This window comes from Lissotriton vulgaris, chromosome 8 (assembly GCF_964263255.1).
Source record: "Lissotriton vulgaris chromosome 8, aLisVul1.2, whole genome shotgun sequence".
Taxonomy (NCBI): Eukaryota; Metazoa; Chordata; class Amphibia; order Caudata; family Salamandridae; genus Lissotriton; species Lissotriton vulgaris.
Genome location: NC_141696.1, coordinates 1,296,381,033 through 1,296,407,446, shown reverse-complemented (window position 1 = coordinate 1,296,407,446; position 26,414 = coordinate 1,296,381,033). Strand labels below are relative to the sequence as shown.

Sequence of the window (26,414 nt, the reverse complement as noted above, 5' to 3'; positions counted from 1 at the left end):
CCTATCTATGAGAGCTCAAACTGGAACATTTTCCTGCCAGGTAAAAACATATTTTCGCTCTGATGTAATAGACAGCGATCAGATATTGTTCGTTTCTCGTTTTTTTACTTCATTTTGTTCAGTTTATTGAAACCACCACACGCACTAATAAAACATTGTAAAGCCACAATAATTTTGATTGCGTAAGCACTGTCTCCAATGCATGTCGTGGTTGTAGGTGTATGTCTCCAGCTTTCCCGCCCCGATGTGGCTCACTATAAAACACATGTAATGCCAACACTTTCTCTGGATGTTCAAAGAGTGAGTGGGGACTCCGAAGCTCAAGACGCACCCGAGAGCCAGCACCAACATTAGCCAGGAGCTCCAACAGACTAGAAACCTGCACTGCATTGGCTATATCCAGGGGCCAGCAAGAGTTTACCCGTTATTTGTAAATATACGTTTTTCTTTTTTCATCCGGGTCTGGTGGCTTAGTGGACTAATGGGACCCTTGTAGGGACATGTGTTCGACTTCATGGTCACAGGCTCAAATCCTGGCCCGTCTACTCGGCCTTTCATCCTTCTGAGGTCGATAAAATGAGTGCCATTGAGTTGGCTAACAATAAACATCTGTTTTTCAGCACCAACATACCCTTCGGACAGCGTGTGCTTTACAAAACTTATGTTAAAAGGAATGGTACTCTGGAATTTCATTGGAAATAAAACATGAACTTTTTCTTAAATGCTTCATTGGTTTCACATCAGATGGGACTAATGATGTGCTTCTTTATAGTCGCTACAGTGTTTTTCCAATAGCTTAAGATGTCCAGAAGAGCTGCTAGGGAGCAGATTTGACCTTCCTTCCTACTACTTTCTTGCAAACCCCTCATCAAATACCCGGATACATTGTTAGATTGGCAGGTGTCTGAATCCCCTGTGCTCTCTAGATGTTACTAGACCTAGTTACTCCATTTTCCAATCGTCTGTAGCCTCCGCTCTTTGTTTCCCTTCCAAGCCGCTAATTTGGAGGCCCATTGGCTAGAAACACTAGCCTATTGTTTCGAGCCCCTCTTCATTGGTATTCGCTGAGTTGGCCTGCACAGCATTCACATTTAATTGACTTTTTCCTTGCTGGAGCTGACTGCAGGGTCTGCAAATCTTTGCAAGCCCTCGTGGTGCATTTTAAGGGGCACACGCTACTGTTTTCTGATTCATCCTGCAATATGTCTTCTTACGTCCATTGAGGACTTCTAACTTTGGGTTACACTGATCATGGCCCTAAACCAAACAGATAGATCCTACAACAAGGACAATGCTAAAAAAACATTAGCAGGCGCACAGTGAACACTCGACAAGAGAAACCTGGAAAAAAACACAGAAAGACAGACTAACAGAAGACGCGAGCTTTGGACGCTTTGTGCAATGCCCTTGATCGGAAACAGTAATATGATCTGAACAAAATCTATTAGTGAGGATCAAAAATGTGTCCAATTACTTTTACATTCTCCAGTTGGAGCTGATTACAGGCAGCACAGAGCTGCATGGAGCCTCTCACCCATGCATAGTGGGGCATGGCATGTGTTCTGCTTTTCACTGCTCCATCTACAAGGGAGCCATGTATTTCCCTCTGTACCTTCTACTTGTGAAATACGTCGGTTGAGAGATTCCCACTCGATGGTCGTTGGCTTTCCATTGGTTATATATGTTCTGGCCTGAACTTTCCATTCTGGATTAGAAATGCATTTTATTTCATCCACTTTCTCTGGTCCTAGCAGATGGCAGGAGGTGCAGATCTGTGCAGATCCTCTCAGCTGCTGTGACTGGGCAGGTGGGCTTGTTTTGCTCCTCCCTCTGCAAAAGGCGCCCTCCTTTCCTCTCTTGTGGTTCATTGATTGAGACATTAGCGTAGCACAATGGGCCACTCTGTTTGGGTCTAGGTGAAAACCGTGCTTTACTTCATCCACTTTCTCCCAACGGAAGCAGCTTTCAGGCTGTGCAGAGTTTTTCAGCACTGTCCTTTGCACATCACCATGGCATGTGTACATGCCGTATTGTGTCTACAATGGGAGCTGTACATTTCCCGCCACACTTCTAATGTAGAAGCACTTTGCGAAGACATTGGTTTCGTACTCTCATCCACTCTACCTTGATCTTTTTTGAGTGGTCCGAAATGTTTTAATCTAGACTACAACATATGTTCTTTCTCATGTACCATCTTAGGTCAGAGGAGATTGCAGGCTCTGCTTAGCCTTCCATATCCTCCCATACATGCTTTAGTATGCATGTGTACACTGACACCCTGTTCCGTCTACAGGAGGAGCTGTTGTTTCCCCTCCTGGCTTCTAAATGTGCAGCCCACAGGCATTGGCATTGTGCCATGGCCGCACAACTTTCATCATCTTTGAGTTTGGCTGAACTTTCAGGCCAGATCAGAAAGGCGCCCTATTTGATTGACTTCCTCTGGCCCGCTCAGGTTGCGGCGCACGCACAAGATGGATGCTAGCGCCTTGAGATTGGTTTGGCAGCTGCTTTGTTCTCTGGGAGTAAAGCAGACACACTTAAGTCCCAGTCCCTTTCACGGGCTTTTGTTCATACCAAATTATTCTTTCACTCCCATAGCATTCACCATGGCATGTTAAAGTCGCGCAGCCTAGCAACCAGATTCTGGTTGCTAGGCAGCCCAGTATCCAGTGAGTTTTTCCTTGTTGAGATACTTTTGGGGGAAAGCTTGGTCAAGGCCAGTTCTTTCTCAAGTACATAGTGATGCGGCCTTCAGTGGTAATGGGGATGTGTGCGCGCGCACTGTGTGTGGAGTATTACTGTAATGATCGCGCATCCCACCCAACACGTTTGGATACATCTGATATTAATTCTGCTGCTGGAGAATGCCGAGGAAGAGCAGAACTGTCGCGTGGACATTCTTCCGTGCCACGGTTTCCTGCGACACAACCAAGCTTGCTACTCAAAGTACTGATTCGAGCTGAATGCAGTCAGTAAATAGCGGGCACCCCCTCAATGCGCGCCAGGTAAATTGTCGATTTTACAAAAAGGTCCTTCTAATTTTCAGCAAGATGGGAATGATGCGGGTTAGAAAAATCCCGTTCTTTTTAATATGCATCTCAGTTACTTTTAATACGCATCTCAGTTACTTTTCATACATCCCTGTGGGTTCGTGGCATCGTAAATACCAGGCGTTGGTATTTTCCTGCTCCGTGTCACGCCTTTTAGCCGTCAAAAAAAGATGAAACACTGGGCTGTTCCACGTGGATTCAAAGCTGCACCTGTCGCTGTGTAGCGGTTTCTGCGTTAACCCACTGAGCTGCCGTCCACTAAAAGCGACGCCCTTGGTGCATCACAGCATTTACCTTCCCGAAAATATAAAATAAAACTCTGTTTCTATGTCTTCCACCAGATTAACTGGCTCAAAGGCGGCTCTCGGGCAGCCGAGCCTTTTCTTTGCTAGTTGTTTATTCTGCAGCACGGTTACATTATCTTTCTGTTCCTACTTGTTATTCTTGGCATGCTTCCACGTGCCATACATTGAACAGAAAGACTCCGGTTTAAAATGTACCCGAGCGCACCTGCTAAAAAAATAAGCATTCGATTTTTTGTACCTGTAGGACAAACGCGGGTGACGTTTTCCAGATGAGGTCACTTCCGGTACCTAGATCACGATGAGATACAAGTGATTGTATTTGCACTTCTATATCTTCCAGTGAAGCTTGGTCTATAGTGGCCGGCGTTATATTTAATCCGGCTCTCAATGCCAGTAGCACAGCGTCAGGTAATGCGGCACACATGCTGAATTTCTTGTGTGCCCCTACACTTTCACTGGAGGCGACTGCCTGCTGTTGGGCCAAGTAGATGACGTGCTGGGCTGGAGCCCCCAGGGACAGCAGGGGCTGCAAGGTTCTGCTTTATGTCCCTGGGTTTATCTCATATTAAACTGAACAGACTCAAGCGCAGCCTTTTTAGGTCGAACATGCGAGACCTCTTGTATATACTTTAGTATATACTTATATGTGTATGTACTTTGTGGGCATTGCAGAGCCCTAGGGCTTGTCTGCTTCCGCTCAGGGACTTTTTTCTGTTCAACTGCCTCTATTTAATAGAAAACGACCAGCAGAGGTTAGTAATATACCATAATTGCTTTCTACTGAGGGACTTTCTTTTTTAATTTTTCTGACAACTGCCTCTATTCAACTTTCTTGATAGAAAACGACCAGCAGAGGTCAGTACAATACCAGAATCACTTTAGCATTCTCTAGCTTGTCCTCCACGAGCACCTGCAGAAAATAATATTTTTTTCAAATCTTGTATTTTCAGTGAAATGAACACTGAAGGCCCTGCTTTTATATTAAACACTGAGCTTTGGACTATACCATTTCCCGCTGAAAGGCAATATTTCTCTCCATGTGTTCCCATACCTGGCATGTCACGCAGTTGTTAAAGAACAGTAGATGTTTCAGCACCCAGGCTAATGTGCTGCATAGCTAAATACATATAAGGTCCAAAGGCGAGACCGATTGGATTGCAAATGCTTGTTGTTTAATTATACCATTGGCGGCTGCCTGTATGTCAGTGAACTGTTTTAAGGCGGGTTTGTTGCCATGGGTTCAAAGCTTACCTGTGTGCAGCACGCATGCGTTTTCATGTGCCTCACACAAATTAAACTGAGCAAGAGCAAGGGGCAGCCTTTTTGTTATTTTCCACACGTATGACCATTGGTGCTGCATGTATATCAATGAACTTTTCTAAGAAGGTTTGTGGCCATGGGTTCACCTGTGAACAACACAGGTAGTTTTCCAGGGGCTTCACGTGCTGCACAGGTAGAGTGATTATGTTTGCAGCTTCCATCAGAGCTTCTCAAGGAGAGTCGTTGGAAACATAGGGCATCACAGGCAAGCAAAAGGCAACAGCACATAGCAGTCACCTAAAGACAGATGTTGCCTCAAGTCTATCCAATAGGAATGTACAGTGTCACTTTAGATGATGCCGGAGAGATTCGAGGGTACCAATATAGGGGGCACATAGAGAAATACTTATATGCAGCGGTTGTCATTATATAGTGCCCTGGGATTGGGTACTAATGACCCATAAAGGAAGCCTCGCCACTGTTGGATGGTCACGTTATCTTTTGATTTCGTGAACTATCTTCTTCTGGTGAATGGTTTTATCTTTGCCATGGTCCCTCACACTCCCCACCAGTAGTTATCTACCTTACTTTTAATATTTATTTTACAGTTTTTAAAATATATTTTTGTTGATATATATTTTGTATGATCTTGTCTGCTTTGAAGTAACACAATCTAGTGTCCTCAGGCCTTGGTCGCGCTGCTGATGATCACACAAGCAAAAAAAAAAATGTGCATAAGAGTAAAATATGTTTCCTTTTGTACTTTAGTGTGCACTCCATTGAGGAGGAATGCTAGTGGCAGGTTGGATGCTGTGATGTTAGGTTTAAAAGATCAGGCCTCATCTGCGTCAGTGAGGTTGAGCTTCGTGACTTCAAGTTTAAAGAACAGCGGGATTTGTTTCCTCACTTCATTCTGAAGCAGAAAGGAAGCTGACTGTGTGGTCAAAATAATGGCCTGTGTCAAAGGGTAAAATTTAATCATATTCTGATTATTGATGGCAACTGTGTCCATGACACCTCCCCATTGCTGCTTTGGAGAACTGTGCGGCACCCACCGATTTAAAACTGAACTGCCTCATTACTGCTCGTCTGTTGGCGTGGACTTTGCCCGAGTGCTGAAAATCACGATGCCTCATTATTTGCCCTCTGGCTGTACATGCCCCTCCACTTTAAAACAGAAATACCTCATTGTTGTGCTTTTGTTGGTCTGTACTGGACCCTGCTGTTTTACAAATAAAATACTTCATGTTTGCTCCTTTTTTGGTCTGAGTTGTGCCATGCTCATTTCAATTGAGATACTTAATTTTTGCTCCTTTTTTGGTTTGGGTGGTGCCATGCTCATTTCAATTGAGATACTTCATTATTGCTTCTTTATTGGTGTGGGGTGTGCTATGAACATTTCAATTGAGATACTTAATTTTTGCTCCTTTTTTGGTCTGGGCTGTGCCATGCTCATTTCAATTGAGATACTTCATTGTTGCTCCTTTTTGGTCTGGGTTGTGCCATGCTCATTTCAATTGAGATACTTCATTGTTGCTCCTTTTTTGGTCTGGGTTGTGCCATGCTCATTTCAATTGAGATACTGCATTGTTGCTCCTTTTTTGGTCTGGGTTGTGCCATGCTCATTTCAATTGAGATACTTCATCATTGCTCCTTTATTGGTGTGGGGTGTGCTATGATCATTTCAATGTTGATACCTCATTATTGCTTCTTAGTTGGTCTGGGTTGTGCTATGATCAGTTCAATGGAGATACTTTATTATTGCTCCTTTATTGGTGTGGGGTGTGCTATGATCATTTCAAGTGAGATACTTCATTTTTGCTCCTTTTTTGGTCTGGGTTGTGCCATGCTCATTTCAATTGAGATACTTCATTATTGCCCCTTTATTGGTGTAGGGTGTGCTATGAACATTTCAATTGAGATACTTCATTATTGCCCCTTTATTGGTGTGGGGTGTGCTATGAACATTTCAATGGAGATACTTCATTTTTGCTCCTTTTTTGGTCTGGGTTGTGCCATGCTCATTTCAATTGAGATACTTCATTATTGCCCCTTTATTGGTGTAGGGTGTGCTATGAACATTTCAATTGAGATACTTCATTATTGCCCCTTTATTGGTGTGGGGTGTGCTATGAACATTTCAATGGAGATACTTCATTATTGCTCCGTTATTGGTGTGGGGTGTACTATGATCGTTTCAATTGAGATACTTCATTATTGCTCCGTTATTGGTGTGGGGTGTGCTATGATCATTTCAAGTGAGATACTTCATTATTGCTCCGTTATTGGTGTGGGGTGTGCTATGATCATTTCAAGTGAGATACTTCATTATTGCTCCGTTATTGGTGTGGGGTGTGCTATGATCATTTCAAGTGAGATACTTCATTATTGCTCCTTTATGTGTGTGGGGTGTGCTATGATCGTTTCAATTGAGATACTTCATTATTGCTCCGTTATTGGTGTGGGGTGTGCTATGATCATTTCAAGTGAGATACTTCATTATTGCTCCGTTATTGGTGTGGGGTGTGCTATGATCATTTCAAGTGAGATACTTCATTATTGCTCCGTTATTGGTGTGGGGTGTGCTATGATCATTTCAAGTGAGATACTTCATTATTGCTCCGTTATTGGTGTGGGGTGTGCTATGATCATTTCAAGTGAGATACTTCATTATTGCTCCGTTATTGGTGTGGGGTGTGCTATGATCGTTTCAATTGAGATACTTCATTATTGCTCCGTTATTGGTGTGGGGTGTACTATGATCATTTCAATGTTGATAGCTCATTATTGCTCCTTCATTGGTGTAGGGTGTACTATGATCATTTCAATGTTGATACCTCATTTTTGCTCCTTTATTGGTGTGGGTTGTGCTATGATCATTTCAAGTGAGATACTTCATTATTGCTCCGTTATTGGTGTGGGGTGTGCTATGATCATTTCAAGTGAGATACTTCATTATTGCCCCTTTATTGGTGTGGGGTGTGCTATGAACATTTCAATGGAGATACTTCATTATTGCTCCGTTATTGGTGTGGGGTGTGCTATGATCATTTCAAGTGAGATACTTCATTATTGCTCCGTTATTGGTGTGGGGTGTGCTATGATCATTTCAAGTGAGATACTTCATTATTGCTCCGTTATTGGTGTGGGGTGTGCTATGATCGTTTCAATTGAGATACTTCATTATTGCTCCGTTATTGGTGTGGGGTGTACTATGATCATTTCAATGTTGATAGCTCATTATTGCTCCTTCATTGGTGTAGGGTGTACTATGATCATTTCAATGTTGATACCTCATTTTTGCTCCTTTATTGGTGTGGGTTGTGCTATGATCATTTCAATGGAGATACTTCCTTATTGCTCCTTTGTTGGTCCCCAGTGACTAGAAGTTGAGATGCCTCACTGTCGCTCCTCTGTTGTACAGACTTTTCTATGATCTTTTAAAAAGAGAAACCTCTCTATTGCTCCTGTGTTTGTCCGTTCACATCCAGCTGGGTAAAAGTTGAGATGGCTTACTTTTACTCTATTTTTTAGGTCTGAGCTGTATCCTGCAATTTTAAAATTCAGACAGCTCACTGTTGCTCCTTCGTCGGCCTGTATGGTACTCCGATGATTACAGATTGAGATACCTCACTGTTGCTCCTTTCTTGGTATCTATTGACCCATGCAGTTTAAAAAATAAAAACTGCACTCCAGTTCCTCAGCAGTGCTTTATTTTGATGAACAATTGCATGAATGCAAGAAACCTTAATATACTTAGTGGGGTATAACCACAAAGGCACCTTTTGAGTACATCATTTAGTACTATTGTAGTGCTCTTTTACGTATTCTTTCATGCCATTGTGAATTCGCCCTGAAACATCTAAAAATGGGAATATGAATTTACAGTTAGTACTAATAGAAAGGACTGTGGCCGCTGTGTACTATTACTAATAGGGAGTTGGGCGTATAGGGGCCAATTCATGAAGGCATGTAGGAGTATGCAAGAGAGTACTCCTTGAGTACTGCTTTCCATACTCATAAATGCTTTTGGAAAGTAGCCCCATAGTCTTAAAGGAAATAGCATTAGCAAATTAATGTCATGAAATAGATGACGCAATGGGGGTCATCAAACTTTAATTGATGATGCTGGCTTGTCACTAGTAACTGCAATTAAACTTTAAAAAAGTAAACATTTATTATCTTTCTCTTCTAGGAATATAGGGCAGTTCATGAAGAATTCCGAACACACAGCGAGGCGGAGTCGGGTACATGCAGCAGCTTCATGGGCTTGGAAGATCATTTGGAGCTTGACCTTGGCCACCTCTATGTGGAGAACTCCAGCACACATCTGAGTGCAATTGCACCTTGGTCCATGGTGGAGAAACCAACAATGGATAAAGTTAACTCCAGGAAAGAGGATTCCGACAAGGAGACCTCGGAAGAGACTTGCAGCTCTAGTTGCGACTCTGAAGGGAGCACAAGTTCTGACAATGAAGCTGAACAGTTGGGCAGATTTGCAGGCAAACACTGTCAAGTAACCAAACCTCACCGCCTGCTGTGCAGGTCTCCTCGCTTCGAGCCTCATATACTAAAACGAAGTGAGATTTTACAAGACCTTAAGATCGAGGAGGTTCAGGCAGCCTCTAAAGAGGTAAAGAAGCCTCCTGACTTGATGAAGGAATACCAAACCAAACTAGAGTTTGCACTTAAGTTAGGCTATGCCGAGGAACAGGTTCAACTGGTGCTCAATAAACTGGGAACGGATGCTTTAATCAACGATATTTTGGGTGAACTTGTCAAACTTGGAAATAAAAGTGAGATGGATCAGTCTAGTGGCAGTTCCAACAGCACTGTACTCCGCGAAGCTTCTTCTGTTGATTCACTGAGGTCAGATTCTCCATTCCAGGAGGAGGTGATGGATGACTATCACAACTTACGGCCAATAGTCATTGATGGAAGCAATATGGCAATGAGGTATGTGCATGTTACTTAATGCAGAAATGTTGAAATTAGTACCTCAAAGATAGGTGATTTAATTGTCGAATTTTTGCATGGTGTATGTAAGAGATCATGTTTTATAATTCTTTGAAAGTACATCAACACACTGTTAAAGCAATTTCGGCCCAATCTGCTATGTAAGGTGGGCACCTACATAAAATTGCAAGAGCGAGGTGAATCTTTTGTTAATATCAATCAGCCTTGCATCATTTTGTCACAACTATATATAACTTGCTCATTGACGCATGCGCAGTGTGATGAAATGTCTTTCCACGTGGCTCACTGTATATCGCTCTTCTCCGTGGGTGATTATTTTCTATTTCCTATTGGAACTTTCTTTTTTCAACTGACAAGAGCTTTTTTTGTTATTTAAATCTACTTGATCAGTACCTTAGAGTTTTTCTAATAAACCTTATTTTACAAGATTCAGCAAGGAAAGTGCTAAAACGAGTGTCTTGCCTGCATTTCTATGAATACCCATAATACCAATGTGAGGAAAATGGCTTGTAATGGAAGTAGGCATGTGGGTTCAGCCATGTATTCTCTATTACACAGACTAAAGTTGAGGTGTTAAACTTCTCTGAATGTGGATAGTCGGCTACATAGTAGAATTAGGCTGTGGATCGTGGAGAAAGAGAGAGGTTCAGCCGCCTTGTTAGAAAAAGCGGAATCAGTTATTTTGGTGTTGTTTCTACCTCCTACTGACACCCTGTTGGTTGAAATGTCTCCCTGTTGCTCCTTTCAACTCTATTGTTGTTAAAATGCAAGCTTGTGAAGGGCCTGTCGAAGGGAGTGGAGTCAAAGCATAGTTGAGTGTTGCATTTCTCTACCATGCGAAAGCGAATTGCAAACAATAACTGATTACTTTGAAAACATCTAATCTTTGTGACCGTCTTGTGAATCCTGGCAATGCTGTTTACTTTAACCCCTCCCACGCTCATGACGAGCTCAGCTCATCATGAGCCACGGTTCTCGTGTGACCGTTAGAACGCTCGCACGCTGGGCAAATTCCCCTGCTGTGCAAGCCTTCTAATGAAACGGGTGTGGTCATGACGAGCTGAGCTCGTCATGAGCACACGACCACCGTGGCTCAGGACGGGCTGAGCTCGTCATGAGCACCGGGGCGCTGTGCGTACCCACCCTCCCCCAGGCACAGCAGGGGAATGGCCCCAGCAGCCAAGGGGTTAATCCAATAGGCCGCAATTAGGCCTCGGCAAAATTGCAATATGTTTCCACATAAAATACAATTGTCACGAAAATTAAAAATATTACACAAAATGCGCTTGGGCAGCTGTCTGTGTGATAATTACTGGTTAAATGCCCGGTGCCCCCTATGACCAATCCGACCCTGTTTGGAGCGGTAGAATTTACTATTCCAACTCAAGTCTGTGCAACAGTAGGGAAAGCGTCGGACTTTAAAGTTCAATGCCGCTTTCCCTAAGGCATGTCATTGTAACGATATGCATGGTAAAGACGCATTCGTTGTAACACCTGCGTTGTAACAGCAGCGCGTGGTTCGCGTCACGTTGTAAATGCTGCTTCCCCTTTTTTAGACATCATTAATCACAATCAAGCAGTTATAAATGTTAATATGGCCACTGATAAGAGTGGGGGGGGAGTGGTAATCTTTGGCAGTGACGCACCTATACCTCAATTTTGTAATGAGTTTTGACATTCCTTTCCAGTCTTAATTGCATAATCTGTCGAACATTATAAGCAGGATTGCAATACTAAGTAGAAATGCCATACATTTGTTTAAGGTATAAAATGGCGTGTCTGTATTTTCAATACTAATAACAATTATTTGCAAATCATAAAAGACTTTTGGGGCTAGGTGGCTCAGAACTCTTAAACAGACTACCCCCCACCCATGATACACGCTAGGGTGGACCCACACTCCACTTCATGACCATGGCCTGCTTTCTGTCTTTAAGGAATACAGTCAAGACAAATATGTTCAGTGTTTTTTTCAGAACTACAAGCGGTTGTAGGTTCTATCCCCATTCTCTCTAATGAGGTGGCAAACATATTACCTTGCATACCTTCCTTGGAGCAGATCCAACATTATACATTCCTCATGAGTCTAACTTGATCTTCAACCTTCACAAATGAGTATGGGTGGAAGGGGTATGTGCTAAAGGCCAGTCTAAATTTCAGTGTCGTAAAGAAGACAAAAGATGACATGAAGATTTTTTTAAACAATTAAATACATGATATCCAATGCAGTATAAACTTAATGACAAAAGGCCTGTTCCACATGAGACCAACCATGGAAAGTAGAAGCCAAGCTTCTTGCAGTGTGCCCATCCCTTTCTGTTACATGTTAACAGCGATGTGACTTTTGAAACATTGGAGATGATGCACAGTAAGTTATTGCAAAACTCCTATAAAAATACTATTTAAAAAATAGTGCCTATACCTCATGTCCTCTCATACTTTAGGAGAAATTATATGTTCCCAGGATTATTAATATGAAATACATGGTCAAATGTAGGGTCAAGGAGAAGGTGTTCACAGAATGGAAATGGTTTCACTTTCAAAAACATAAAAACCTGTTAAATTTAAATAATGATGACAGAATGTAGGTACTGAGATGAACAATTAATTTTATTTGAAAAGTAACTCAATTGCCAATATGTTATGCCTTAACTGAAATAAAAAAATAAAAAACAAATTGTGAAATTATATGTTCAAAGACAGACGTAAACTAAAGCTGAAATGAGCATCTTTTGGCAATCTCAGATATTACAACAATGTGAGATGCATTCCTACACTGGTGGGTACAGTGCATTGATAATTCTCCAAATATTGCTCCTTATACGCTTCCCGGGCAGTTGACTCTCCTTATATGGTGCTAACAAGCCTGTACCAGACACATCATTTTCAAGCTATTTTGCAAAGTCTGGTATTGGCTTCCGTAAGATGGCTAGTCCAATTGGAACACTGTTCAGTGATTCACAAAAATACCAGAAGACTTCTAGAAATTCTGTGAAAGTTGTGAATTTCCTAAAGTTCTTCACTGTGAAACATCTACTTAAAAAGATTTTCTATAAGTTGGAAAAGTCTGCATCTTTAAATGTGATGCAAATATGGGTTAGATTCAGCAGCATTTGCAAGATTTCTAAACTGACAACTGTTTAACAGGTCACACCTCTGAAACTTGCTCAATTTTTAAGTGAAGGCATTGTCCTCACTTGATCCTTCTCTGAATGGGATTTACAATCTTGCTCATTGTATAGTTCCAACATCCCCCCTAGGGAGTAATTTGTAGGGTTTGTTGGGAGATGGAGAAATCATGCTACATCTGCAGAGGTGATACAGTTATCAATTGAAATACTGCAAATACCAAATGTGTATTGTTACCCTGAGGGCTGGAGGTCGCTCAATGAGTGCCTTAGTTTCGATGGAAAGAAATTAGCTGTTATTTGCAGCATCTGGTGAGTTTACCTTGTATTGTTTATGCACCTTATGCTGATTGAGCACAGGTGGTAGAGTGACTTTCGTACATAATGCACACTATTTTATACATTGGGCATTCCAATCTTCTTGGTATCAGCATTCAGAAATTGTTCTGCCTGTAAGTAACCAGCTACAACATTATGACTTTGCAACCCTAAATTAATTTAGCATTAATTTACAGTTGGCCATGGGATTTATCCTTTAAATTGCAGGCCCTTAAAGGCCAAGGATTCTATCTTTCACCTGGGCACCCTTTTATACTCCTATACTACTAAATCCTATTCTTTATTTTATGCTTTGAACATTGGTTCTCATTTACATGCGAATGAATAATCTTTTGAATTAAAAAAGAGACAGATGGGATCAAGGTGTTGGATAGGTCTGTGCGTGGGTTGGTTTGTTCAATGTTATTCTCCCTGGATGTTTTGTGTTTGATGTTTTAATTTTACCACCATTTTTCGCATGAAGATATCCTAAAAAAATCCTTCAACCTCCCTTGTGCAATCCTGGGCAGTAATAACCCGGTGGTTCTGCCTCGGCACTGGTGATTGTCAGCTACAATGCCGTCATTAAATCTCATGAAGTTGTTGCTACAGAAATTCTTTTCAGGAAAAAAAGTGAGTGGGCGACACTGCAGAGCTCCAGGTGTAGTGCGTGCTTTTATTCCACCGGGGAGTGCAGTCAGTGGGCAACCCACACACACTTGAAGAAGCCTTTTCTGCAGAGATGATTCGCAGAGACTAATGGCATATATTGGAAGCTTTGCTTTTTTACAAACTATCTGCGTTGGTTGCTTTTAAAAGCATTTATGATAGTGGGCTCTGGCACATTGTAATGATCAAACACTGAAAACAGCCCAACCAATGAATACTTTGTTTTGTAGATTCTATGCTCTGGTCTCAGGACTAACTCTGAAGGCCTCATCTTCTGTTTGCCATGTTTTGGGATTTGTTGCTGAAGGAATTTTGTTTCTCTGTTTTCTTAAATTGTATGTCACCTACCAACCACTTCAGAACGTCTTTGGCCGATTGCGTAGTTGGGCGTCTGTACATGCAGATAACAGAGGTCATCATGTGTGAATGAGGTTGGTCTTGTCCTTGTACTTCAATAAGCACTGCTACCCTGCCCAATGTTACCAGGATTGAGGGCTGGGCTATGGTGGAACACTGAATGGTGCTGATACTTTGATGCTACTGACAGTCAAGTGTGTCCCCTCTGGTGTGGTGGATGCACTTGACTGTCTGCTACATTGAAGTAGATGCTCCGGCTTAGTAAACAGACCAGGGGTACTCTTCCAAGTCACAAGCATATATGCCCTCTCATGCTTCCCGGCTGTAGCATTCACTAAACAAAGATCAGTAGCATCCCGTCCGTAAGTGCCCCACCTTTTTGCAAACATGTAGAGTGTCTGTCAGGCTAAGCCTTGTGTTGAACAGTTGGTGTATGTATGCGCCCTTGTCAAAGGATGGGTATGAGTGAGTGTGCAGGTAGATGGATGAGTGAGTGTGTGTGTGCATGTGTGGCCTCCTGCTTGAATTATCAGCCTCGACTGGAAAGATTCCAAGACCTTGAACTACACAATTGTGATGAAACTGGCTATGCACAAAAAGGTATGTGGTGTGCACAGGAACAACATTCTGCTCCTTGTTAGTGGAGAACTATGAGCTGCATGCACGGCAATCATAGTGATAGTGTGACAGTGGCAGGAAAAAAACCTTCAGAACGGGCAGAAAGTGATTGGAAGTTATAATTTGTAGGGGAAATGGAGCATTTGTGTGGTTGACTGTTTACATTCAGAATCCTTGTGCGGCACAATTTTTCTGAATAAGTTGTGGACATCACGCCATACCATGTTGGTTTATGGCGCATAATTATACGCAGAAAGTGAGGGGAAGACTGGAGACAAAAACATCAGAGGCAAAAGAGGGAGTGTATAGATCAAATGCGGGGGTAGGGATAAGTTTAATAAGCTGGATCAGCAAGCAAGAGAGTGAGCAAATTAATCCTGAATAATCTACAACAAGGGCCTCATTTTTTATCCCACAGTAAACTGGATTCTGGAGCAAACTGTAGTTTGCATGAAATTGGGGTTCAAAGTGCTAATTACATCTCCTGCAGTATTTGTTCTCCAAATTATTTTCTCTCGGTAAATCCTGGTGTATTTGCCCTGGGAAAACTACAAATATTCTGAGTTTCAAACCTCGAAATGTGGCCCAGCGGTGCTGTATTATGTGTTCTCAATTCTAAGTTGTGGAACTCAAAGATCTGCTACTGCACCGAGTGAAAACTTTAGCTTATGGTGTCTGTAAATCCAGGTGATTTATTACTATCGAGTTACTGTGAGTGTTAGAATGAACAACAAAGAGTGAGGGTGTAGTGAATCAAATGGGATACAATGAGATGAAGAAACTTGAACCACTAAAAAGGAGACTCAGTCATAAAAGAAAGAAAGCCAGTAGGTCTGGTTTGAATGTGCTGATGCATGCTTTTGTGCTGTGCATACCTGTGTTTTCAAGTGTTAGCACAATAAAACCAGTCCTATTGGCTTTGCCGATGTGTGTTAATATTTGTAAACTTAAATAGAAAATGTTTTTACATCATTGTCCTCTAGGATACTTTTCAAATGTCTCCTTTCACCCAGTTGAGGACTCCAACAGGAATTATGCTAAAGTTCAACTTAAATGCTATCGTTAAGCAAGAGTAGCTGGGCAGTAACAAAAAAGTTCGCTTGAAAGGAGAGAAATGAAAATATAAGATTTAAAATAGCAGTCGCTGTGAATCGACGAAGGCCAATATATTGATTGGCTAAAAGCATGATTGTCCTGTTATTATTGAATTAGAGTAAGAGTTAATGGTGCACAATCCTGATTTGTGTAGTACAAAATATATGCAAATATTTCACTGAAATTGTGTTAATTGAGCAAATTGTGGGTCACCTCTCCCCCTGCCATCTTCCATCGTAAACCACAGAAGCAAGGGAGACAAAAGGTCTGGATAGGAAGGAGATTTTACAGATCTGCTTGCGTAATAGACAGGAATGAGGGCAGGGCCGGCTTTAACGCGCCGATTGTACCCAGTGCGACAATCTATGGTGGCGCTCCCCAAAAACCTCCTCCACGAATTCCTCACTACCACTATTTCCAGTGACCCTCATCTCTCCGTAACCTCTCTATAACATGCATTCAATTTGTTTTATAGCGCCACCCATACCACTGTAGGGTGTCCAAGCACTTTACATCACACACACATTATAGAGAGCCAATGGATCATACGTGTGAATCAGACTATAGGAAATGTTACACGAGGCAATGAGGATTACAAGGTGTAGGAGTCACATGTCACTGATAGTAGTTAAATAGTATTTCTAAAGATTGTTTGGTCTGGAGAAGCACAAACTCAGGAATCCATTTTTACCCAAATAAACCCTTTTTAGCAACATTAGGATAATGAAAGCTGGGGGGGGGGGGGCGGTGTGTGGGGTGAAACGTAACATTCTAACCTACACCATGCAGCTCTTTGATGGCGGTTCATAGTTTACTGTGAAATAGTTGGGTAGTAACCTACTCAGCGATCCACATTGAATAGAGTTTGGGGATTTGCATGGTACACGTTAACTGCAGCAGGGATATTAACCACTTGCGTCACTTTATCATGACTGCAAACTGCCACTAGGCAAAACTCAGAACTCTGAACTCTAACAGGAGCATTAATCACCATAGCTATCTTGACATTTTTCCTGTTGCTGAAAACTGCTGGCCACACAAGGATCTCTGCAGCAGGAGCTTTTTAAACCTGTATTATTTCTGAATACAGCGCCCCGAGGTCAGCGCCCGGTGGGGCTGCACCGGTTGCAACGCCCTAGAGCCAGCCCTGAATGAGGGTCTTAAAATTAAGGCTTCCTTACTATTCAAGCTTCATACAACCACATAGGGTTGCAACCTAACCCACTTCATAAAGACTGATCCAAAAGATGATTGACAAAGTCTAAAAACAGTGGCTAACAGGCGCTGACTCAAACAAGGCAATGGCTGACCCAAAGTCTGTTCTCTGTGTATTGGAAACTGTAGGCCAGAAAACTGCTGTGTTTTCAAGCCAGACCTGACAATTTTAAATCAAACATCCTTCAGAAGTTCACAGAAGTACTTTGTATTATAAGTTGGTCACGTTTTGTAATTTTATAAAATAAACAAAAGACTCATGGGAGCAAGTAAGAGAGCACACAATGTATTGAAAATATAACACACATACGGTATTTCTTCCCCCAAAAAACAAAAAAAAGCGTCTATACTGATCTCCTGCACTCACAGTTGCCTCTGGTATGGTACTAAAATATTGTGGCTTAAATATCACCTGTCAAAAATATTGGGCGGGATTCACAATCTGTATTTTGTAGTGTGTAATGTAGTAAAGCAGTAGTACTTCTCACATACTATAATATGCAATTCACAAGTCTATGGCCAGATACCTCCGCCACCGCCTCTACTGTCTTTTCTGTCCAGAGATCTCCACTGTGTACATACTCGTTTATGTAGTAAACGTGGGAGGGATAAGAAGGATTGTCTTGAAAATGGGGAATACTTACTATTAAATTGGAAGGGTTAGGGAAATTTTAAAAGGGATTTAGGAAGGGGAATATTAATATAAACACACGCACAAAAGAGTAAAACCATTGGTATTCACAAACTGCACTTCTAAATTTATAAAATCTGCATAAATGTACTTTAGCCCATTCTTTTTTTTTTAAGTATGTTTTTATTTCAGAATTGTGCATTCATCGGTATACAAATTGTTGCACGTAGGTACGATGTATAAAAATAGTGACAAAAACACAATTTACAAATCCCTCTCTGTATCCACAACAACCCCGGTATTAGCCCAGAACGTGGGCTCGTGGCTGACATTTTGGACCATACACATCTCCTTACCAAACTTATGAATTGATTCATGAACAATAATAACAAAAACAAAAACAGAACTCTGGCAGCGACAGGCAGTCGGGTAATATATCTTAAAATTTCTAGACTCTTAAAGACAGGCTTGGATATGTATTGGAGTCCACCCCACCCCAACCTCTTGGAGTGGACTCTTGGCTCACTTAGTTATAGGACTTCTGGAATGTAATGTAGGGCATTAGTGGAATTTAGTAACTAGCCACTAGCTTGAGCATAGAGTGTATCTAGTGTCCAATGTCAGTCTCTTAGGGTACTGCGACTCCAACTCACAAAGCCTACTAGGGTTTTGTTTCGTCTCAGCACAGCCTCTAATGTTCCAATTGCCATTTTGAACCAATAATGCAATTCACATTACTCTTCATGAGATGGGAGTTTCTGAAGTCCATTGTTTTCTAAGCGGTTAGAGAAATGATATTTGTGCGGCATTATTTGTGGTGATTTGAAACCACTATCTTTCTACCTGCAGTACAATGTAACAATGGCGATGAAATGATGCTTTGTCTCAGATCTTCTACTGAAATATTTTAACATTCTGTAATATACTATTTTTTCTAGTTGCTACAATCTAGTGGCCTTGGAAGCTGCAACAAACGACATTTGTTGCTTTTTAAGAATTTAGAAAAGAATCCAGCAAATTATTCGAGGATTTTAGAAATGTTCCAGCAGTTTTTTTTATCTGAATACATTTCCTTGAGCATTTAAGATTTTGTCATAAAAATGATTAATGTAGTTAGAAGAAACCTATTTGCCTTTCTGCAGTTATCCCCGAATGGATGTATTTTTTAAAGCCGCGATTGTACGACCGAGTACAGTAATGATGCATTTTTTCCTGATTCAAGAAACGTCTTGTAATGTGAATTTAATCCTCATTGTCACATTGCACCAAGTACGTGGTTTATATCTGCATTCTGCAAAGATACTTTGATTCTCTCTTTCCAGTCTCTCTTCATTTACATAATAATAAAGATATTTGTACTCATCCATACAGCATGCAGTTTGCCACTGAATTCTCCAGTGTTCGTTCTTCATAGGCAGGTGTTATGTAAATACGACATAGATTGAAGGGAGGGACCTCGATGTGGGCCATAAACCCACCCTGGGGGCTATCATCAGGATGGAGCAGGATTATAAAAAAAAAAAACCTCTCTCCCTGCGTCAAGCATGAAGAATGCCCGTTCTTGGTACCCAGTGAGGAGTCAATGCCAGAGAGAATACTTCTGCACGTCTTCCCCTGGCAGAGTATGCATTTCCCTAGAGCTCACCAACGCAGGTAAATGGAGCCATGTGATTGGCCATCATCCTCGCCGCTGGATGGAAACTAACCAATTCAAATGCAGGACTTCTTTTCAGCAGTATGCACCCTCTGCCCACCGGTATTACAGTGCTAAACGAGCATTTCAAACCAGCATGCTTTTTTACTGGAAAGGCCCATGCTGCTGTGGCCCTGTCCATCTGCTGGTGCAGGTTGAGACTCCTGTAGATGAGATTTTGCAAATGGCAGGACTCCCTGCCAGTGACCATTTTGGGCCTAATTACGAGTGCCAGGCTAGTGGTGAGGCAGCGATGGAGGTCTTCCGACAGACGCATTACGATCTTGGAGGTTGTGCCGCACTGGGACCGCCAACCCAGCAAATGGACTTGCCGTTCCTTGGTAGTGTGCAGCAGTCTTGAGGCAGTAATATGCTTGGCAGGACCGCAATGTTGCCACTAAGAATATTACGACTTTCCTCATTACCACTGATTTCATTGAGGTCTTTCCTTCATGAAAACAGTGGCGGTGAGGAAAGAAAGGGGGCCCTACAGGGCCCCCTTTTGCCTCACTCCATGTGGATGCACCCTGGAGAGCACAACAGGTGCCCCCCTACGTGCATGCACCCCCAGTTCCAGTACGGCATGGATTTCACAGATCATGCCGTGCTGGAACTTCCTTTGACGGTCCCATTGCTGTACCTATTTCATTATAGTGGCGACGAGGACTGGGAGCACCCCACTAGCCCCACACAGCTACACGGGAGAAGCAGCAACAAGAGGACAAGGATATGAAAGCAGGTCAGAGACAGTAGACAGGGGCACCTCAGTGTGAGCTTGCCCAGGGCAGCAGCGCTATTCACAACAGAGCGTGGCAGCAGCGCAATCCCACAGCAGCCTGCACCCACGTGGCACCAAGCCATATCAGAGTAAGTCTAAGCCAGCACAGCACGCAGAGGGGCACGCAGCTGAGACCCTGGCAGAAAGAAGGGACAGTGATACGGAGGAAGGAGGAGTACACCTCTCCAGCGCCACACAAGGTGGAACTAGCAGTGCACCAGGCAGACCCAAAAGCCAAGGAGACGACTCTGACAGTGAAGGGAACCCCAGCGAGCCAGGCAGCCCAGAGAACCGAGACGGAGGACCTAGAACAGCGCCCAGTACATTTTTTTTATAGGCTCTCCTGTGGGAACGTCAAAGGAACCACCCATCAGTGACTAAAAAAGTAATAATACGGCGGGCGGTTCTTATGCGGGTTTGGCGGTGCAGTGGTGGGGCAGTCCGCCGCGGCACCAGCAAGCTCGTAATTGGGCACTTAGTGTTGTCAACCACACTTTCTGCAGGTAGGCAGGCCTATCACGAGGCAGTATGGAACATCCAGATGCATAGTGAGGGCCAAGGATAGAGATTCTACAAAATACCAGGTGTCACAGCTTCCTCAACATTTTGCCTTTCTCCCTGATAACATTACAGGAATCAACATCACTGAGGCAAAAAAAGAAAGTAAAATAATAGCTAAATTAGTAAAGTAGCAAAAAGTGGCTACCTAAAAGTCTGCTTCATTCACCATGCTCATAGTCTGCTTCATTTGCCATGCTGCATGAAACATGCTTCCTGCACAAAAACAATCCTGCCTGAAACACATGGCGCGGGAGGCTTGCATTGGCTCTAGGTAGAACCCAGTACACCAGCGCTGTGAGACAGCAGGGATCCTCCACATCTTAGTAGATATGGTGCATTCCTTCTCTCTCCATTTGATGCAGCACAACACGTTGTCTTCCTGCTTTGCATGTCTGCCAGATTTCATCTATATCGTTAAACAGTGCTAAATTTATAAGTACAGTAACAAAAGGCTTTTCATGTGACAGGATATACAAAAGTGTTTCTTCAAGCCTTTTGCACCTAGCATCTTTTTCAAACACTAATATATCAAAAACTGTTAAAATAGTTTATGCCTTCCGAGGAAGGTTCTACTTTCATGCCAAGTTGACATAAATCATTAATTGAGCAGTTTTTGCTGAAGCTGCAGCTCTGAGAGGTAAAAACACACCCTTTCTTACCTCGTGCCCCTTTAACTGTTTTCCAACCTGTGTGGAACCGAAATGCACAAATACGAGCATGTTTTCTTTTACACAAATGTTCGATGTGTCCACTTCACTGCGGCGGCTATTCCGCCGCAGTGCTAAGGGGGGAGGGCGGCCGAGCGGCGGGCGCATGCTGATGACGGAACCGCTCCATCACCAGCGTTGGTTGCGCTGTGCTCAGCCTAACAAAGTAATGTTACTTCCGAGTGAGCGCGATCTCGGCTCCTCGCTAAAACCGCACTAATGTTATTTCCGAGCGAGCGCGATCTCGGCTCCTCGCTAAAACCGCACTCCCTTTGATTTTATAGTTGCCGAACGGCCGCGGCGGCTGCCGCATGCTTTCGTGTATAGACTCATAAGCCTACAATCACAGGTAGGATCTATAAATCCATTTGCACTATTGTTATTGTGTTGAGATTCAAGTTGTGGCAAAAACTGGGATGGTAACAAGAAGGATTGTTTACTTCCCACAGGCACATCAGACTATAAACTGACTCTAGGCGCACCGGCACCCCAAACACTCTTCAGTGTTTTATACATCGAGGTATGTGGTGATATTTAATTATTGTGTACATGGTGGCCCTCTGGGTTTTACACAAAACTGAATATAACTGGGATTATGTAATCTCATTTACAGGGAGTATCCTGATATCCCAAGTCTAAGGTACCTGCACGTTTTTTTAGCGATGTTTGAGTTTCAGTGAGTTGGTAGTCAGCCTGTCATTGATACCATTTTTTTAACTTAATTCACAGCGACAACGACCTCCCCAATCCATGTCCTGAGGAGAACCCTTAACTCATTGAACGGGTTCGAAACGTGTCGGCGTTCTGCTCCACCCAAGTACTGAACTAGCAGGGCGTAATAGGAATAGAACTCACACAATTCTACACTGTTGTATAGTCTTTGTGTCTTCCTTTTTTACGCACCATATGACAAATTGAATGTGTATCTAGTGGTGGTGGAAACAAGTAGACCAGTCTGTCACCCTGTCAGTCCACTTGTTCCTTGTTTATTCGGGATTGGTGCCTCAACGACGTAATCACTTTTTGAGGCATTGCACAGTTGTCTATATTTATTGTTATCACAATTGTTATATGTGTATGATTTGATTGAATATATTGTATATGGTTTTTCAATGTATTTGTGAACCTCTGTAAATGTGGTGGTGTATCCCTTGATGCCAAAATAATTGCTTATAATCTTTTCATAAAAAAACAAGTGACTAAACACAAATGGTTTGTGAGCCTAGCAATTCATTGTACTAGGTGTGCATTTGTTTCTAACAATCCATACTGTCCGGCATCTTGCTTTGTTTATTTCATAAGAGTGGTCCAGGCCGGTCAGAGACAGGACCCAGCCTTTCCCCCTTTTTTCCGTGCTCATGACGGAGCGGTTCCGTCATGGCCCCGCCCGCTCAATAGAACACGCCGCGCAGGCGCGAAATCAGCGCCGCGCAGGCGAGGCGGCCGGGCCATGACGGAACCGCTCCGTCATCAGCACAGCGCGACCGCGGCTGATGACGGAGCGGTTCCGTCATCAGCAGGGGAGGGGTTAAAACAGTATGAGGTATTTAAGCTCATGATGAGTATGATACAAGTATGGGTCAAAATAACTGGTTGTCAGCTTTGCCAGATGAAAACAATCTGAATGCATACAGCCATCAACCGTACCCTTTTCTTTTGTGTGCTTTAATGCTTTTCCTACAAATAAATGAGGGAGGCATCATAAAAATGTACAAGGTGCACGGCCACTTTCGTTTGTAATGCGCCATTTGGTCATATGCCATGTTATTTTTTTTTTCTGTGAGCAAAACCGGCAAGTGCTCCATCTTAGAAAAAAAGGTGAAGAGTCTACTCCTGGGCTTCTTCACGTGGTGAGAAAGTGTTTCAGAGAGACTGACCATTGCCTTGCCTTACGGTCCTGCCCATTGTTTGGTCCAAATTCATCATGGAGTCCAGAATGGAACAGTATATCCAGCAGATCCCGAATCCCTCCTTTTATTGGATGTTGTGAATGATAAACTGGCTCCTTAAAAGGACTCTGTGAGGCAAGAAATGTTCTCAGTGTAAGGGAAAGGGTCCTTCTTCCATAAGTCATGCTTCAAGGCTCCACCACTGTCTCAGTGACCGATGGAGACCATAGAGTGCTATATGGTTCATCTCTAGCAATGGTACGAGAAAGAAAAAGGTAAAAACATTTTTTTTTTAAAGACAGGGTGATACATGAAGGAGACGTTGAAAAACATTCCACTGATAATGACCTGCAGTTATGAGGAAGTAATTAGAGTTCTTGGCCCTGCCTTTTAGAAGAGAGGTGGTTGTGAAAGTTTTCCAAAAGGAAAGAACGTCTGTGCCTCGGATTTGGACACTGTTCCATGAAGGTGCTTTCATGCATCATGGAGGTGCTTTTTTGCCTGTGTGAGCCCATTCCCTGCCCAAGGCAGGTGCTTCCATGCCCCATGAAGCTGCTTATGTGCTCGCCTAGAGGTGTTGTTGTGGCCCAAGGAGGTTCTTTTCTACCCCAACAAGGTGCTAGCTTCCCCTATGCAGGTACTGTTGTAGCTATGGAGGTGCGTTCCTTTCCCAACAAGGTGCCCTCAGGCCCATACAGGTTCTGGTGTAGGTATGTAGGTGCTTTCCTTCCCAACAAGGGGCTCCAACCCCCATACAAGTGCTGGTTTAGCTATGGAGGTGCTTTCCTGCCTCAAGGCTGTTCCTTTGTCACTCAGGCAGCAATTCTGTATCCGCGGCATGTGGTTCATGCCTCATTAAGTTGCTATTGTGCCCAATGGAGGTGTTTTTGTGACCACGCAAAATGCTTTCCCACTCCAGGAAGGTGCTGTGGTAGCAATGCTGAAAGTGCAGTTTGGCCCATGAATTTGTTGTACTCTAAGGAGATGCTGTGGGGCTTCAGGGGTGCTTGCCACCCGTAGAGGAGTAGCTGTTGACTGGATTTGCTGGTGGACCTCCAGCTGGGGTGCCCTTGCTTCTTTCCCAGGGATTTTGACGTTTTTTCCCATGGCATCTTCTAGTAACTATCGATGTAGTTTCTCTAAATACATCTGTCAGACATGCAGTGGGCCTCAAAGCATGCAAATATTTCCTCAAACAATGGAATGTGGAATAGCTGCAACACACTACAATGCTTTTGAACATTATTGAAATGTGTTTCAACAACAACGTTTTTTTGTTCATTCAAGAGGCTTCCCATCAACAGTGCGGAACTGTGATGGGCATTTCCTTTTCTCCAAACTATGCCAATCGGCTGAGCTATATAGATGATTCATTTATAATCTGGAATGGAGAACATGAGGAATGCATGGGTTATTTTGTAACTTTGAACAACAATAACATAGGCCTACCATTTATTTGTGCTTTTGAAAACTTAAAGGCGAATTTTCTTGATGTCACTGCATATGTAAGTGATGAACAGATAGAAACAACTGTGTTCAGGAAATAAACTGTGACGAATAGTATCCTATATGGCAGTAGTTTCCTCCCCACAACGCTGATCAAAAGTATATCATATGGTGAATTGATACGTATGAGAAGAAACTTCTCTAATGATGCAGATGCACATATAAAACATGATGAGGTCATTCAGAGAATGAGAAACAGAGGTTACAAACAAAGTAACTTAAAAAGGAGTTGAGATAGAGTGATTTGAAAACCTTGTGCAGAAACCTTGATTACTAATAAGAAACAAGTGAGTGATGTGAAGGATCAAATTCAATTAAGGTTAATTTCAATCTACAGCATAGAGCGTTCCAGGATTTGTAAAATATTTTTAAAAATTGGCAATAAATTTCCAAATATCTGGATACTGGTCCCAGAGTGGGAAATAAACCGCAAGTAACCTTCAGAAGAGCACCATTACGCGAAGACAAACTGGTCAAAAGTATTTTCCCGACCAACATGCAAAAACATGTTTGGATGATTTACATATAGGCTTTACCAAGTCTAACAGCTGTAAAGCGTGCACAATCTGCATCAATATGAAGACAATCTTGGATAGACAAAATCAAGTGATAATAAGTAAACATAAAATAACCCGTTGCACACAGCTTGAAGTATATATTTGATCGAATCTTGCTGTGGCCCCAGATATGTGGGGAGCATGAATGAATGAATACGCACTTATATGGCACATGGCTACCCAAGGGGCATCCCAGCGCATCCTGTAACACAAGTCATTCATCAATGATCAAGCAAAAAGAAAAGTCTTCAACTGGTCCTGAACCTAAGATGGTCTGACTCAAGGCGAATAGAATCTGGAAGCTGATTCCAAAGCTTGGCCGCGTTGTAGGAGATCAGCCGTCCTCCAGTCCGTGACCTTTTAAAGTCCTCTTTGTGTCATATAATTGCACCATGGGCTGAAGCAAGGCTGGGCCCTTGCCAGAGATACACTTGTGAACAATACACATTGCCTTAAACCGGACTCTTTCTGCAACAGGAAGCCAATGCAGTCGGCCAAGCGCAAACTTAGCCAACTTACGCCTCGGGATATCCATCAAGAGACGAGTCGCACAATTCTGGGCTATCTGGAGTTTCTTGAATGTTCCCTGCGGCGCACCCAGATAGACAGCATTAGCATAGTCCAACCGTGATAAAATCAGGGATTGAACCACCATGCGCTAGCGTCAAATGGAAGATGAGGAAGAATCTTCCACATCATCCTGAGCATACCATAACAATTTGCGGCCACCTTGCGGCCTGGTTCTTAAGATTCAAGTTACAATCCAGCCTGACACCAAGACTCTTAATTTGTGTCTTAGGGACAGGTGGCGCCCCAAGGAAAGTGGCCCACAAAGAATCCAAATTATTAGGTGCAGCATGGCCAAGAATTATAATCATTTAATTTAATAAAGGACAAATCCATCCATTCAGAAACCTTAGCAAGGCATGCCCCCAGACCTGAGTCAGATTTATCTTGCCGATTAATACACACCACTAATTGGGTGTCTTCAGCATACGTAACAGTATGGATCCTCCAGGGAAGTACCACCTCTGCCAATGGCCTCATATAGATATTAAACAAGGTGGGACTCAGCGAAGATCCCTGAGGGACTCCACACT

General features: G+C 42.8%; 1 protein-coding gene across 1 annotated transcript in view; it reads left to right on the top strand.

Moving 5' to 3' along the window:
• Window positions 1-8,816: 8,816 nt before the first annotated feature.
• Window positions 8,817-26,414, top strand: part of ZC3H12C (zinc finger CCCH-type containing 12C) — a 92,345-nt gene continuing 74,747 nt past the window's right edge. The window contains exon 1 of the mRNA XM_086935227.1: window positions 8,817-9,571. Within this exon, the coding sequence (XP_086791353.1) occupies window positions 8,880-9,571 (692 nt within the window). The 5' untranslated portion in view covers window positions 8,817-8,879. The remainder of the gene's footprint in view (window positions 9,572-26,414) is intronic.